We start from the raw sequence: 15,785 nt of genomic DNA on the forward strand, positions 1-15,785 counted from the left end.
CTTTAGGCGCACAAGGCCATTTAGGATGTCCATTTCCAAACATTTTCAGCCTTGCCAGACACATTGGAGCTTATTTTTATCTTTTGATTAATTTTATTTTCAGTAATTTCCTCATTACTTACATAACAACACTGACTGTACTTCAAAAGTAATCCATTGGCTGTGAAGTGCTTTGCGATGGCCTGAGGACAAGACAAGGCACTGTATAAATTCTTTATTATGTTAAAGAACCCTTCCTCTTTCATATCACATTTCCCCTTTTTAACCTTTAGTTTATAAAAACTGAGAGCATGGCTTGAGACCTAGCTATTCCTTGCCTGTTACTTTGATGGGAATATAGAGCTAGTAAACCTCATTGCCTCTCAGCTGAGCACTTCATGTGTTTTTCAGTATATCATTGGTTTTTTAAATCACCATTTTTGTGTACTGTGTATCCTAAGGCATTGATGCACAATAGGATGTCTGCAGGCCTCCCACCCGAAATGATGCAGCAAATATATTCGCTAAACCAATGCTACGTATTCTGCACTCTAAACTTCAGATTGGTAAGTGTGAAGTTTAAAGGATATGCCATTTTAGAGACTAACAAGATACCACAGTTAAGACTTGAGGAAGAGATTGCTTCAAAGATCGACCCAACTCCAGAGATTCGATCCATATTATTTCTTTGAAATTTCAAAATACTCTTAACATCGCAAGGTGTAACCCATTCTTTCTCCGAGCATGGAAACCATTGTAGTCCTTACCTTCCTCAGTCTCCCCTTCATCCAATAATATTTTAAAACTCAAGCTTGGCTTTACCTAATTATTACTTCTTGATTTTCCTTTCTCTCCCATACTTTTTAATCTTTGTGGTGCCCTGCATTATACCACCTACATTTCTCAATAATCTATCTATATCTTATTAAAAATCTTGTATCTGAACGCAGTTCTTGTTTGCACAACTTGACTTTCTTTTATATTTTTGTCACATTAATGATTCCCATAACCATGTTATGCACAATTTGGACACCAGAATCGCTCAAAATGTGGAATTCCGGAATTTTTTTTTCCTCTGCCATTTTCTTTTCTGTAACTGAAACTTAATGCCCAAAGTAAAGATTTAAATAAAATTTTAAAAATAACATATTTTATAATAACATGATTAAATTTATCATTTTAATTGAATTGTGTTTTGTAGCTCTTAAAGCCTTCATCAACATTTTTACTTGAAGGAATCAGCCTCTAATATTTATATCTTAAAACAACTAGTCTAAATAAGTTCAAATTGTTGTTTCGGTATACACCTTAGCTTCTCCTGTGCACATCATTCTTTAAAATAACATGAAAATGTAATTTTACAGCATTTTTGTGTGGGTGTATAACCTGCTATGGTCAGGATTAACATTAACAGCAATTTGTATCCCTAGTTGATACCTTTAATTCTTCATTCTCATTCATTCTTCCCAGATGGTTAGGAAGATGTAGACAGAAAATTTTGTGGAATTAATTGTTTTAGATGATTTCTGCATACATATGATTACATATATGTATATAATTTAGTGTGATCCGCAGATCTTTCAAGTGTGGGGCCATCTGATATTTGTACTTAGATCTGATTTTTCAATTGTGCTTATTTATTAGAATGCTCAGTTTGATCTATTTAGTTCCTAGTTGTCTCTGTCTACCCATGAAACAACGAAGGAATGAAAACTAAAAGAATGGTCAATTATAAATGAAGAAATTGAACAATACAATGATTCATGTTAAATAATAATATTTCATCTTTAATTTACATTTCAATATGTGTGAAATTAATACCTTTCATTTATAAACCATTGTTAATTTAGACAAACTGTCTCAAGCCACTTTGCAGAGGGAAAATAAAACAATAGATGCTGAACCATGGTGGGAGACTGTAGGAGAGGAGACTGAAAGTCTGGTTAAGAAGATGAGTTTTTAATGGGTTTAAGAATGAAAGAACGTGTGTTTGTATAGCACATCCTCGTTATGCTTCACAACCAATGATTTGCTTTCATACTACAGTCACTGTTGTTATGAAGCCATTTAAAGGCAGAGAGAGTAGAGACAGAGAGTGTTAACAATGGGTTTTTAGAGTAGTGCAAGTGTGCCAAAGGTTTTGCCACCTATGGTGTGGAAAAGGGGGAGGAAGATGCACCTAATGCCATAGCAAGAGGACCAAAGGATGTAGGAGGGAAGGTAATGCTGGAGGAAGTTGCAGAGGGAGAGTGTGATGAAGCCATTTGCAGAATTAAAGATGAGGATGAATATTTTAAATTCAACATTTTGGAGAATAAGGAGTTAGTGTAGGTTAGAGATGACCACACCATCACTAAGGCCACCTATTTCCACATCCGGAACACCGCCCGACTCCGCCCTGCCTCAGCTCATCTGCTGCTGAAACCCTCATCCAGGCCTTTGTTACCTCTATACTTGACTATTCCAACGCACTCCTGGCCAACCTCCCACGTTCTACCCTCCATAAACTTGAGGTCTTCCAAAACTCTGCTGCCCATGTCCTAACCCACACTAAATCCCGTTCACCCATCACCTCTGTGCTCGCTGACCTACATTGGCCCCCGGTTAAGCAATGCCTCAATTAAAAAATTATCCATGTTTTCAAATCCCTTCATGACCTCGCCCCTCCCTATCTCTGTAATCGCCTCCAGCCCCACAACCCTCAAGATATCTACTCTCCTCTAAGTCTAACCTTTTGAGCATCCCCGCTTTTAATCGCTCCACCATTGGTGGCCGTGTCTTCAGCTGCCAAGGCCCTAAACTCTGGAATTCCCTCCCTAAACCTCTCTTTCCTCCTTTAAGACGCTCCTTAAAACCTACCTCTTTGATCAGGCTTTTGGTTATCTGCTCTTATACCTCCTATGTGGCTCAGTGTCAAATTTTGTTTTATAACGCTCCTGTGAAACGCCTTGGGGCGTTTTACTACTTTAAAGGCTCTATATAAATACAAATTGTTGTTGTTGTAGTAGGATTGATGGGTGAGTGGGATTTTTTTATGTTCACTGGCAAGGACTTGGTTTAACATATCTGAAAGATAGTCTCCAACTGGAAGCATCAATCTTAATTATGTGCTCAAGTTTCTGTAGTGGGGCTTGAACCCACGACCTACTCATATAGGCAAGGCTGCTACCACTGAGCTAAGGCTAACAATAGTAATGTTTATTGAATTTTAATTGTATATATTCAGCTCTTGTTATACTGAGAATGCCCTCTATTCAGAGATTAAAATTATGCAGTACTGCTATGAGGTATCAGGACAAGCTGTTAAAAACAGTTAATAAATAATCTCATGATAGTTATAACAAAAGCATTGCCAATCAACACTTACATTTTAATCCAAAAGCACAATACAGTGGATGCTGGAAATCTGAAATCAAAACATGAAAGTGCTGGAAATACGCAGCAGGTCAGGCAGCCTCTGCGGAGAGAGAAACAGAGTTAACGTTTCAGGTCAATGACTTTTCGTCAGAACTCACAAAATGACGAAAGATCATCAAGCTGAAACATTAACTCTTTCTCTCTCTGCAGACGCTGCCTGTCCTGCTGAGTGTTTCCAGCATTTTCTGTTTTTATCTCAAATTTTAATCGCTAGATTTGTACTTAAGTAAAATACCAATTTCAAATGGATATAAAGCAACACCAATTTCAAATGGATATAAAGCAACACAAGAGTTTTACAGTTGCAGAAAATGAATCAAGCAGAGGATTTCATTCGTGAAGGGGATTATATAATGAAGAAAATCTTTATATGCATTTGTAACCTAACATTGATGTCACCCTCGCACTTTTTTTGTAATTATTTGCAAATCTTTTAAAACTGAATGAAGAATGTCTAAAGCTCCAGTGCTGTTTTCAAACAAACCTTACTACGCTATTAGTTTTATAGATCCTGGTTCCAGGTTTCCCATTAATTAATGTTTCTCCCATAGTACATGAACCTCCAGCTTTTCTGCATGGCAGACTCCTCATAGTTATGCCAAAAATTCTCACGCTTGACTGCAATGATGGAGAATTAACTTGGCAAAGAGCATGGTGGAGCAGCTTGAGGTTTTTTTTTAGCACAGGTACAAACTGCACTGTAGTAAGGAACAGAGAGAGGAGGTGCCTGGGCATGTGGTAAAATGTAGAAAACAGAAGGAAAGGAGAGTGGTCCTCTGCATTTGTATTGTCAAAACTTGACTTTTATATGCACAGTGTAAAATGTTGAACAGATAACTACAGTGGCACCTCAATTATCAACCAGAATGGAGGGGATCCTATCCCACCCTGTCGTGAATGGAAATTGGCAGATAACTCACTTGCACCTCTATGCTGATAAAAGAACCAACTCAAATCTTTGACCTAACCCAAAGTGGCAGCCCCGCAGCTAAAATAACCCCAACAAAAGACACAGTACAACCCGACCTGAATTCCTTACGCACAGTAAGTACTAGACTCAACCTAAAGCAGCAGCTCAGTAGTCAAAAGATGCATCCCAACCCAAAAGCCCAGACTCTCACCGATCAGTTTAACAGATAACAGGAAGGTGGATAAACAATTTGTGTAATTAGTTTATTCAATTTATTTAATGACCATAATTTTATTAATAGGTTAGTTCTGTCTATTTTAATCCATAGATCAATAAACAGCTTCACATGTTAAACTTATTTTTCATACTCCAGTCAAAATTGGAAAAGCACTTTGAACTATGGGCAGTGCTTTCAACTTCAGCTGGGATTTAAAACGGGTACTACCAGATCGGCCACCCGTTATGCACCCCCGCCCGATTTACCTTTCCGTTGAAGTGTATTACAGGCAGTGTCAGGGTTGGCTGTCACGGGGCCGTGTAGTCACGGGGCCGTGCTATCAAGGCGAGGTTGGTTCTGGACCCAAGTGCAGACAGACGAGGTGAGAAGCAGATATGCAGTCTTAAATAACAGTACTTTACTAGAATCACACAGGTAAACAGTTGCAAAACATAAGAGCTCAAGACAAGCTACCACATAGGCAAACGGCTAGTCTAGATAGGAACTCAAGACAAGCTACCGTGCGGCAACCGGCTTGTCAAAACTGAGCTCAAGACAAGCTACCACAGGGCAACCAGCTTGTCCAAACTGAGCACCTTATCAAGACTGAGCAACTTGTCAGCACCTTGTCAAGACCGAGAACAAAGGGAAGAACCACAGAACTTAAATACAAGCAGAAACATAACACAGATAAACAGTTATAGACATAGGAGCTCAAGACAAGCAACCACTAAGGCAACCGGCTTGTCAAGGCAAGTGACCACATAGGCAACAGGCTTGTCGAGACAGAGCACCTTGTCAAGACTAACTCCCTTGTCAGGACTGAGCTCAGAGGGAAGAAACCACAGAACTTAAATACAAGCAAAAACAGGTGAAACCAATAAACCAGATAAAAGGCAGTTAAGTAATGAACACAGGAGACTAGAAACAATTAACAAAGGGAAACCAACCAGTGAAGGTGCCATCTAGGGGTTACTGAAGGAACTGACCGGCACCCTCACAGGCAGCCAATTTGCTATTTCTGGAGGGCAGGCAAGCACAAGTGCCACTGCAAGCGCATCTCCAGTAGCCTACCTGCCATGGGGGTTTCCCAGCCTGCCCAAGGACATAGTCACCTCCCTCTTGGCCCCCTGTGTAAAGAGGTCAATTAATGCTTTCTTCAGGGATTTGGGCCACTTGCCTGGCCTAGACCTTATAGATTTTAGGAGTAATAGTAAGAAAATGATACAGTTCGGATAGCTTGACATGAGCAGAAGGGTTAAGTAGTATAATGGGTACAGCATGTGTCTAAAACATCTCTTTGCAGAATTAATAGCCCGAACAAGATAAATGCAGCTGTGTAGATGTAATTAACTGTATTCCTGTAGACAATAGACCCTTAGATGAGAATTGTATCACATGACTTTAGGAGTGTATCGCCGCTAACTTCGGCTCCGTAGCACCTGTTTTTTCGGTGCTACGTTCCCATCTTGGGTCCAGAATGGTGTCTGTACCACGTGCGTACACTTCTGGTGTGGGCCACGCCCGGACGCCATTTTCGGTAGGTTGTTAGTGTTGTGTCTGTGTATAATAAGACACAGACTGCAGGAGAAACGGTACAACAGGTGTTTACTGAATGAGGGTTACTCTAGAACTAACTGTGCAGATCACTACTCAGGGTTTATATACAGGTGTGGTCACTGCCGGTACTACAGTATACAGGAGCTGTAAAAAGTAGTTCTCTCCCTTAAAGGTACATACATTACAGTTAGCACCGGCACTGGGACCGTGCGCCAGAAGTATGCAGAGTATTCAGATCATGATGTCAATCAGCATGCAATGCTGATTTGACGCTAGTGCTGCCATTTTCGACATCAATGCTCCAGCTAATCCCCTCTCTTACACATGTTCAGCTGAACATCTGTTCAGCAGCAGGAATGACCCCCCGCCCTCCCCCCAGCAGCGCTATTTAAAGGGATCCTCAACTGCTTTCAGGTTAGTTGCTGATTGATTCCTACTGGCTCTTGGTAAGTTTGTAGACGTGTTTGGTGTTTTGTTATCTTATTGTTATCTTATTTGAAGTTGCTGAAGTGTCCAGGGAGTGGTGTGGCAGGTTACTTAAAGGCTTCTGCTCAGACCAGTTGCTCCCAGACATGGCTGCTGTAGTTTGTATCCTCCTTGGCCTGCAGCATGATGGGGAGAATGAGCAGAGGTGACACAGAGGAGGACAAGCTGCTCGAAGAGGGAGGAGGAGGGGGAGAAGGGCTCTCAGCAGGTGGCCATATCCACCAAGTGTCTTCAGGGAGCAATTCTTCTACCTCAACCTCAGTGAGGAACAGTGTAGGTGACATCTCCGCTTCACTAAAGAGGTGCTCACTGAAACCTGCCACCTATTACAGGCAGAACTGCAGCCTCAGAGCAGGGTGAGAACGGCATTGCTAGTGGCTGTTAAGGTGAGTTTGGCCATGAATTTTTATGCGTCGGGCCCCTTCCAGGCTGGAGCAGACGACATTTCCAATGTCTCCCAGATCACCGTGCATTGTTGCATAAGGAAGGCCACTGAGGCGAGGTATGCAAAGAAAGCTGAATATATTTCATTCGCTCTTGCCAGAGAGAAGCAGGGGGGAGCCAGCATTGACTGTACAAACATCGCTTTGCGGGTACCTCATGTGAATTCAGAGATAGAATCATAGAATGGTTACAGCACAGAAGAAGGCCATTCGGCCCGTCGAGCCTGTGCTGGCTCTCTGCAAGAGCACTTCAGCTAATCCCCCCCCACCCCACTGCCCTTTCCCAGTAGCCCTGCAAATTTCTTTCCTTCAGGTACTTATCCAATTCCCTTTTGAAAGCCGTGATTGAATCTGCCACCACCACCCTTTCAGGCAGTGCATTACAGATCTTAGCCACTCACTGCGTAAAAAAGTTTTTTCTTACGCCGCCTTTGGTTCTTCTGCCAATTACCTCAAACCTCTGTTCTCTGGTTCTCGACCGTTCTGCTCATGGGAACAGTTTCTCTCTATCTACTCTGTCCAGACCCCTCATGATTGTGAACACCTCTATCAAATCTCCTCTCAATCTTCTCTGCTCCAAGGAGAACAACCCCAGCTTCTCCAGCCTATCAGCATAACTGAAGTCCCTCATTCCTGGAATCATTTCTGTAAATCTTTACTGCACCTTCTCGAAGGCCTTCACGTCCTTACTAAAGTGTGGTGCCCAGAATTGGACACAATATTCTAGTTGGGGCCGAACCAGTGTTTTATACAGGTTCATCATAATTTCCACACTTTTGTACTCGAAACCTCTATTTCTGAAGCCCAGGATCCCGTAAGCCTTTTTAACTGCTTTCTCAACTTGCCCTGCCACCTTGAACGATTTGTGCATATATACCCCCAGGTCTCTCTGTTCATGCACCCACTTCAGGATTGTACCATTTAAATTATATGTCCTCTCCCCATTCTTTCTACCAAAATGTATCACTTCATACTTTTCTGCATTAAATTTCATCTGCCACATTTCCACCCATTACATCAGCCTGTCTGTTTTCTTGAAATCTATCACTCTCCTCCTCACTGTTCACTATACTTCCAAGTTTTGTGTCATGTGCAAATTTTGAAATTGTGCCCTGTACACCCACATCCAAGTCATTAATATATATCAAGATAGAAAGATAGATTTCTAGACACAAAAGGCATCAAGGGGTATGGGGAGAGAGCAGGAATGTGGTGTTGAGATAGAGGATCAGCCAGAGCAGGTTCGAAGGGCCGAATGGCCTACTCCTGCTCCTATTTTTCTATGTTTCTGTGTTCTAACAGCAGTGGTCCTAGAACCGACCTCTGGGGAACACCACTGTATGCCTTCCTCCAGTCTGAAAAACAACCGTTCACTACTCTCTGTTTCCTATCACTTAGCCAATTCCATATCCATGCTGCCACTGTCCCTTTTATTCTATGGACTTCAACTTTGCTGGCAAGTCTATTATGTGGCACTTTGTTGAACGCCTTTTGGAAATCCATATACACTAAGTCAACTGCATTACCCTCATCAACCCTCTCTGTTACCTCATCAAAGAACTCAATCAAGTTAGTTAAACACGATTTGTCTTTAACAAATCCGTGCTGGCTTTCCTTAATTAATCCACACTTGTCCAAGTGACTGTTAATTTTGTCCCTGATTACTGTTTCTAAAGGCTTCCCCACTACCGAGGTCAAAGTGACTGGCCTGTAGTTGCTGGGCTTATCTTTACACCCTTGCTTGAACAATGGGGTAACATTTGCAATTTTCCAGTCCTCTGGCACCACCCCCCCGTATCTAAGGAGGATTGGAATATTATGGCCAGTACCTCCGTGATTTCCTCCCTCGATTCCCTCAGTATCCTAGAATGCATCCCATCCGCTCCTGGGGATTTATCTACTTTGGAAGGGATTCCACTCCCTCAATGTCCAGCTGGTGTGCTACCATACTCAGCACATCACGCTCAGTATCCTGGCAGCAGTCATGATGCCTTCATTCTGCGGAAGTCCGCTGTACAATCCGCATTTGAGCCACCATGACAAACCAGAGGGTGGTTGCCAATGTTTCTTGTCATTTTTTGGGGGGCCACACAGCCCCTTCAAAATACCGCACATGCGCGCTTTTTCTATTTAAAAACCGGCAAGCCGGCTGTGCGGGACCTTCAGAGAGCTGCACGGCCACGCGGCTTAAAGGGATCATTGGTGGCTACTGGGCGACAAGGGCTATCCGCTAACCACCTGGCTCAGGACACTGGTGTGCAACCCAAGCACAGTGGGAAAAGCCATGCTGCCACACGGAATCTGATAGAGCAGACCATTGGCGTGCTTAAACAACACTTCCGCTGCCTGGGCCACTCTGGAGGAACCCAGCAGTACTTGCCAGAGCGCGTCTCAAGATTCATCATGGTCTGCTGCATGCTCCAAAACCTCGCCGTCATGAGGGCACAGCTCTTGCCACCACGTATACAGCAAAGAGCTGAGGAGATGGGGAAGAGGCAACCAACACAGCCACCTTCTGGCCATGCTGTCCATGATCGACTCATTTGACTGCGGTACGAGTGAATGCAACCCCAATTTCCTATTCGCCAACAGTCCGACACATTACCTTCCCTCTGTTACTGATCATCACAGTGTCCTCTTGGCCACAATGCTACAATAAAAGCCACCACAAAACAAACATTCCTATTCTAATTTATAAATCAAATCATCTAATATTACATATCAAAGTCAACTAATCACGCTTGTGCATTCCCTTATTGCCTGTCTTCCGTGTGCCTTTGCCTGTCCTAGTGCTCCTACGCAATGCTACCCCAGTGGCTGCAGCATGGCTGGTGGAAGGCTGCTGACTTTCAGTGGGAGAGTCTGCAGATGGCCTTGCAGGACGACCTCGAGCAGCTCTGGGCCTAGAAAGCTTGTCTTCAGACTGCACCATCTCGGCATGGACGGCAGCAGTCTGGGCTGGCTGGCTAACATGCAACATCAGCGCAGTCAAGCGTACGTCCCTTGCAGTCAGAATCAGGGGAATTTATAATGGGGAACAAAGAAATGGCAGACCAATTAAATACATACTTTGGTTCTGCCTTCACAAAGGAGGACACAAATAATCTTCCAGAGATGTCAGGGAACATAGGGTCTAATGAGAGGCAGGAATTGAATGAAATCAGTATTTGTAGGGAAATGGTGTTAGGGAAATTGACGGCATTGAAGGCCGATAAATCACCAGGGCCTGATGATCTACATCCTAGGGTACTTAAGGAAGTGGCCCTAGAAATAGTAGATGTATTGCTGGTCATTTTCCAAAATTCTATAGACTCTGAAATATTTTCTATGGATTGGAGGGTAGCTAATGTAACCCCACTATTTAAAAGTGGTAGAGAGAAAACGCGGAATTGTAGATCCGTAGTGGGAAAAATGCTAGAGTCCATTATAAAAGATGTAATAGCAGAGCACTTGGAAAACAGTGACAGGATCGGACAAAGCCAACATGGATTTACAAAAGGTAAATCATGCTTGACTAATCTACTGGAATTTTTTGAGGATGTAACTGGTAGAATAGATAAGGGAGAACCAGTGGGTGTATTTGGACTTTCAGAAGGCTTTCGATAAGGTCCCGCATAAGAGATTGGCATGCAAAGTTAAAGCGCATGGGATTGGGGGTAAGGTACTGACTTGGATAGAGAACTGGTTGGCAGAGAAGAAGCAAAGAGTTGGAATAAACAGATCTTTTTCCGAGTGGCAGGCAGTGACTAGTGGGGTACCGCAGGGATCGGTGCTAGGACCCCAGCTATTCACAATATATATTAATGATCTAGACGAGGGAACTAGATGTAATATCTCCAAGTTTGCAGAGGACACAAAGCTGGGTGGGCGTGTGTGCTGTGAGGAGGATGCAGAGAAACTCCAGTATGATTTGGACAGGTTGGGTGATTGGGCAGATGCATGGCAGATGCAGTATAATGTGGATAAATGTGAGGTTATCCACTTTGGTGGCAAAAACAGGAAGACAGATTATTATCTGAACGGCAATAGATTGGGAAAAGGGGAAGTGCAACGAGACCTGGGTGTCCTTGTGCACCAGTCGCTGAAGGTAAGCATGCAGGTGCAGCAGGCGGTTAAGAAGGCAAATGGTATGTTGGCCTTCATAGCGAGAGGATTCGAGTACAGGAGCAAGGATGTCATGTTGCATTTGTACAGGACCTTGGTGAGACCACACCTTGAGTATTGTGTGCAATTTTGGTCGTCTTATCTGAGGAAGGATGTTCTTGCCATGGAGGGAGTGCAGCAAAGATTCACCAGACTGATACCTGGGATGGCAGGAATGAAGTATGAAGAGAGATTGGGTCGATTAGGCTTATATTCGCTAGCGTTTAGAAGAATGAGAGGGGATCTCATTGCAACTTATAAAATTCTAACAGGACTAGACAGACTAGATGCAGGAAGGATGTTCCCGATGGCGGGGGAGTCCAGAACCAGTGGTCACAGTCTAAGGATAAGGGGTAAGCCATTTAGGACTGAGATGAGGAGAAATTTCTTCACCCAGAGAGTGGTGAACCTGTGGAATTCTCTACAACAAAAGGCAGTTGAGGCCAACTTATTAAATATATTCAAGAAGGAGTTAAATATATTTCTTAAGGCTAAAGGGATCAAGGGATATGGGGAAAAAGCAGGGACAGGGTACTGAATTTGGATGATCAGCCATGATCTCAGTAAATGGCGGAGCAGGCTCGAGGGGCCGAATGGCCTACTCCTGCTCCTATCTTCTATGTTTCTATCAAGGGCACAGGTGGAGTGGCAATGGTGGGAGGATGAATGCTGCCATCCTGTGAGAGGACAGCAGGTAAGTGCTCCATGGAGCCTCTGCCACTCCCCCAGGGCAGTACCTCAGCAATCCTAGTGTCGATTGGAGGACAGATTGTTGGACTGCTGTGACACCCTGCACGCCCCTTTCAACACTGGTAACCGCAGCCATGGTGGCATCACTCTGTGCTTGCATCGCAACAAGCTAAGCTTGCATGACTTCAGTCTGAGCTTCCACTGCAGCACTCAGACATTAGGTGGCTTCTGCTTGTGCTGCAATGGAAGCTGAGACATCAGCCATCAGATGCTACATCATGGTTGGGTCCACAAGTGCGCTAACGGAGTTGCCCACCACTTCCACACTGGAAAGGATGGGCTCCAAACACTGCACAAAGCCCTGTGCAAGGTTTGTGCCAGACTCCTCAATGCTCCTTGACATTGCACGCAGGCTTTATGGCAGGCCTGCCAACACACCAAGCATTTCATTGTACATACCCATCAGCGTTCTTCTGTAGGCTGCCATATCAAAGTCCTCATCTGAGTCCTCTGTAGCAGAACTTGTGTGCAACCTCGCCCTCTGGCAAGCTGGCACCTGCGCTACCCTTTTCCCCTGCCCTGGCTAGAGGCCATTCATGTCCAGTGACTCACAAAGTACAGATCCTGCCTCTGAGCTACCCTCTAAATTACGCGCAGTGTCAGTATCTGAGCTGGTGGTTGCGAGTGTGAAATAGAGTGGCGGTGCTTTGTCTTCAGCATCACTGCTTTCTTCCTCTTGCAGTTCTTGCTCTTCCACCACTGCCTGACCAGGTGTCTGTTCTTGGCTACCTGAAAGGAGAAAGGCACAAGGGTAAGGTTGCGGTGAGGGGAGGGGGGACAGCAAGAGGTGCATGCTCACACCATTTACAGCTTGTAAATCAGAAGAGATTGTGGGATGAGAGGGAAGTGGGATGTGAGAAGGAGGATTAGGTATGAGGATACCGTCATCTTGGATTGTTTCAGACCCGCTGCTGGCCATAGGCTCAGCAATGGCCGCTCGAATTATCTCCAGCACCATCTCCTCCATGGGGGTAAGGCCATGCAGGCATGCCTGTCTCCCTACAGGTAGACCCTGCTGCCTCCGGTTATGCGCCACCTTGTCTTGCAAGAGAGTGGGAAGTGTGTCAGTGGGTGTGGTGGAAGGTGTTTGGATGATGTGCCTGTCATGGTTGAATAGCTGGCAGTGTGCGCATGCTGTAAGATGTGGGTGTGAGGCTTGCAGCTGTGCAAAGTGTGTGAGGATGAAGTGAAACTATGAATGTGAGATATGAGTTGTGATTGATAGAGATTGTTGGTAAGTGAGTGAAGCGGAGGTGGGTTGGTGAATTGAGCAGTGTCTGAGCCTAGTGCTTCCATTGTAAGGATATGGCATTTGAAGATGAATTCACTGACCTTGACCACTCGTGTGAGGTCATTAAACTTCTTGCGGCACTGCATCTAGTTCCTTGGGGCTACACTGCTGCCATTGACCACGACGGCTATCTGCTCCCATTGCCTTCTCAGTGTTTGTCTGGAGGGCCTCCTGGCTCCCTGTGGTTACAGGACCTCTCATCTCCTGTCCACCTCCCACACCAAGGCCTCCAGTGCTGCATCAGAGAACCTTGGAACACGCTCTCTGCCCTGTTGCACCATTACTCAGTGTTGTTCCTGCTCCGACTCTGTTCCCCAGCCACTACCAGCACCAGCTGCAGCCAGAATGCACCTTTCCTTTAAGAGGTGCAGGCTGCCTTTAAGCAGTGCAGGCTAGCTTTAAGTGGTGCCAGCCTTGCACAAACTTGGGGCCCCTGCTGAGGTGTGCAGCCACTCAGCAGTGCATTCAGCACTGGGCTGCACACTACTATTATTTAAATTAGCAGGCAGCACGAAGTTTGCGTGCTGCCTGCATTGGAAGGAACAGGTGTGGGTTGATCCCCGCGTCTGTTTTTGGGCCGTGTCCAATATCTAGGCCTAAAAGTTTAAAATAGTTAAGCAAGATTACCATGGATACAGAAGTATAATGGAGAAAGTGCTGACATGGTACAGATAGGAGACATATTCTTGAACAATACCAGTTAGAAAGGGATGAACTCAGTTGAACAATAAGGAAACAAACTTGGTCAAGCACAAATAAGAACGGGGCCCAGTTGCAGTTGTAGTTTCTCACTGAAGTCAAAGGTCTGTCAGGTGACATGGATTGTTCACTAAAAAGTATAAAAGTGAGAGTATATACAGATGTAAGGGGGGCATCTTGAATTTAAGACACCATGGTTTCACCCAGCAGGCTAGTTGATGTAAGTTACTGTGGATGCGCAGGACTTGCATGTTTACTTTGATTTATGTACCAATATAAGATACGGTAGAGGACAGAAAATCTGCTAATGTTATATTTCTTAATAATGAATTATTAAAGTTGATGACACTCGACTCTCAAGCCTATTAATTAGTATGACACAAGGCGTTAGCTAGATTCTTACAGACCCCTCAATGGGACCCACTTCTGGTACCATCTGGAGCCCAGTAGCCCTCATTTCATATGGTATACTGGCCTCCAGTACTACGTCAGGTCCCAACTGAGCCAATGAAATGTTGATATAGGAAGTTTGCCTTGTAAGGGAAAGGCAGAGGTTCCTCCCCTTTCTAGGCATATTGGAAACTCCCAGAAATAGTGGAGACTCAGCGCAACCAGGTCGCTGCCATTTTCCAGTGGATGTTATGGCTGGAGACTAGCAGAACCCGAGTGGATTTCCAGGGCACTTGTGCTTATGTTTCTCAACCAGCCCTGTGATTTGTGTACACAGAATCAACATGAAGATCTGAGAAAACAATATACTGACCTACACGGGGAACATCAGAGACTTGGAGAGGACCACAATAGAGCAATGAATGAGCACAGCCGGCGATACCTGAGCCTACAGCAAGAGAAGGAACAGGAGATTGCTAAACTGAAGGGTACTGATGAGAATTTAGTCACTATGGAGCAACTTTTGTCTTCACTGCATGGGTGGTCATCTGGTGGAATGGATTTTTGGCCCATTATGGAAGCCATTAATTTTCATTCCTATAATGGGCAGGTGCTCTGTTCCACCAGATTACCACCCATGCAGTGACAATGGAAATTTCACACAATAGTTTAATTTTCATTTGTAATGTTTTTAATGTACATTTCATTTAAAAGCAAACAACTGTGTGATTGCAGTGTCTGTTATTTGCTTATGTTTTCCTTCCTTCCCCTTTTCCACCCCCTTTTCTGATTCTATCATAATGCTTGTTCATCACTCAGTCTTCAGTTCTGAAGAATGATACTGCCATAAATGTTAACCTGCCTTTTTCTCTTTGGAGATGCTGACTAAACTGCTATGTATTTCTAATGTTTTCTGTTAATGTTTCAGATGTAGGAACATAGGAACAGGAGTAGGTCATTTAGCCCCTCGAGCCTGTTCCGCCATTCATTGAGATCATGGCTGATCTGTAACCTAACTCCATATACACAACTTTGCCCCAAATCCCTTAATACCTTTGGTTAACAAAAATCTATCAATCTCAGATTTAAAATTAACAATTGACCTCGCATCAATTACCGTTTGTGGAAGAGAGTTCCAAACTTCTGCACCCCTTTGTGTGTAGAAGTGTTTCCTAACTTCACTCCTGAAAGGCCTGGCTCCAATTTTAAGACTATTCCCCCTAGTTCTAAACTCCCCATTCAGCGGAAATAGTTTCTCTCTATCTCTATCAGTTCCCCTTAATATCTTGAAAACTTGGATCAAATCACCCCTTATTCTTCTAAATTCTAGGAATACAACCCTAGTTTGTGTAATCTCTCCTCGTAATTTAACCCTTCGAGTCCGGGTATCATTCTAGTAAACCTATGCCGCACTCCCTCCAAGGCCAATATATCCTTCCTAAGGTCTGGTGCCCAGAACTGCTCATAGTACTCCAGGTGTGGTCTAACCAGGGCTTTGTA

General features: G+C 44.1%; 1 protein-coding gene across 4 annotated transcripts in view; it reads left to right on the top strand.

The window, feature by feature from the left end:
* The window catches only part of golim4a (golgi integral membrane protein 4a), a 141,976-nt gene that overhangs the window by 63,791 nt on the left and 62,400 nt on the right, over window positions 1-15,785 (top strand). For 2 of the 4 annotated variants that reach the window (XM_085990366.1, XM_085990368.1), the window contains exons 5-6: window positions 441-545; window positions 14,623-14,773. In XM_085990366.1, coding sequence (XP_085846492.1) covers window positions 441-545; window positions 14,623-14,773 — 256 coding nt within the window. The remainder of the gene's footprint in view (window positions 1-440; window positions 546-14,622; window positions 14,774-15,785) is intronic. The other 2 variants (XM_085990367.1, XM_085990369.1) reach the window with 1 other exon arrangement.

The sequence above is a fragment of the Somniosus microcephalus genome, chromosome 6, assembly GCF_052327205.1.
Source record: "Somniosus microcephalus isolate GS21.2 chromosome 6, FLI_Smic_1.0, whole genome shotgun sequence".
Taxonomy (NCBI): Eukaryota; Metazoa; Chordata; class Chondrichthyes; order Squaliformes; family Somniosidae; genus Somniosus; species Somniosus microcephalus.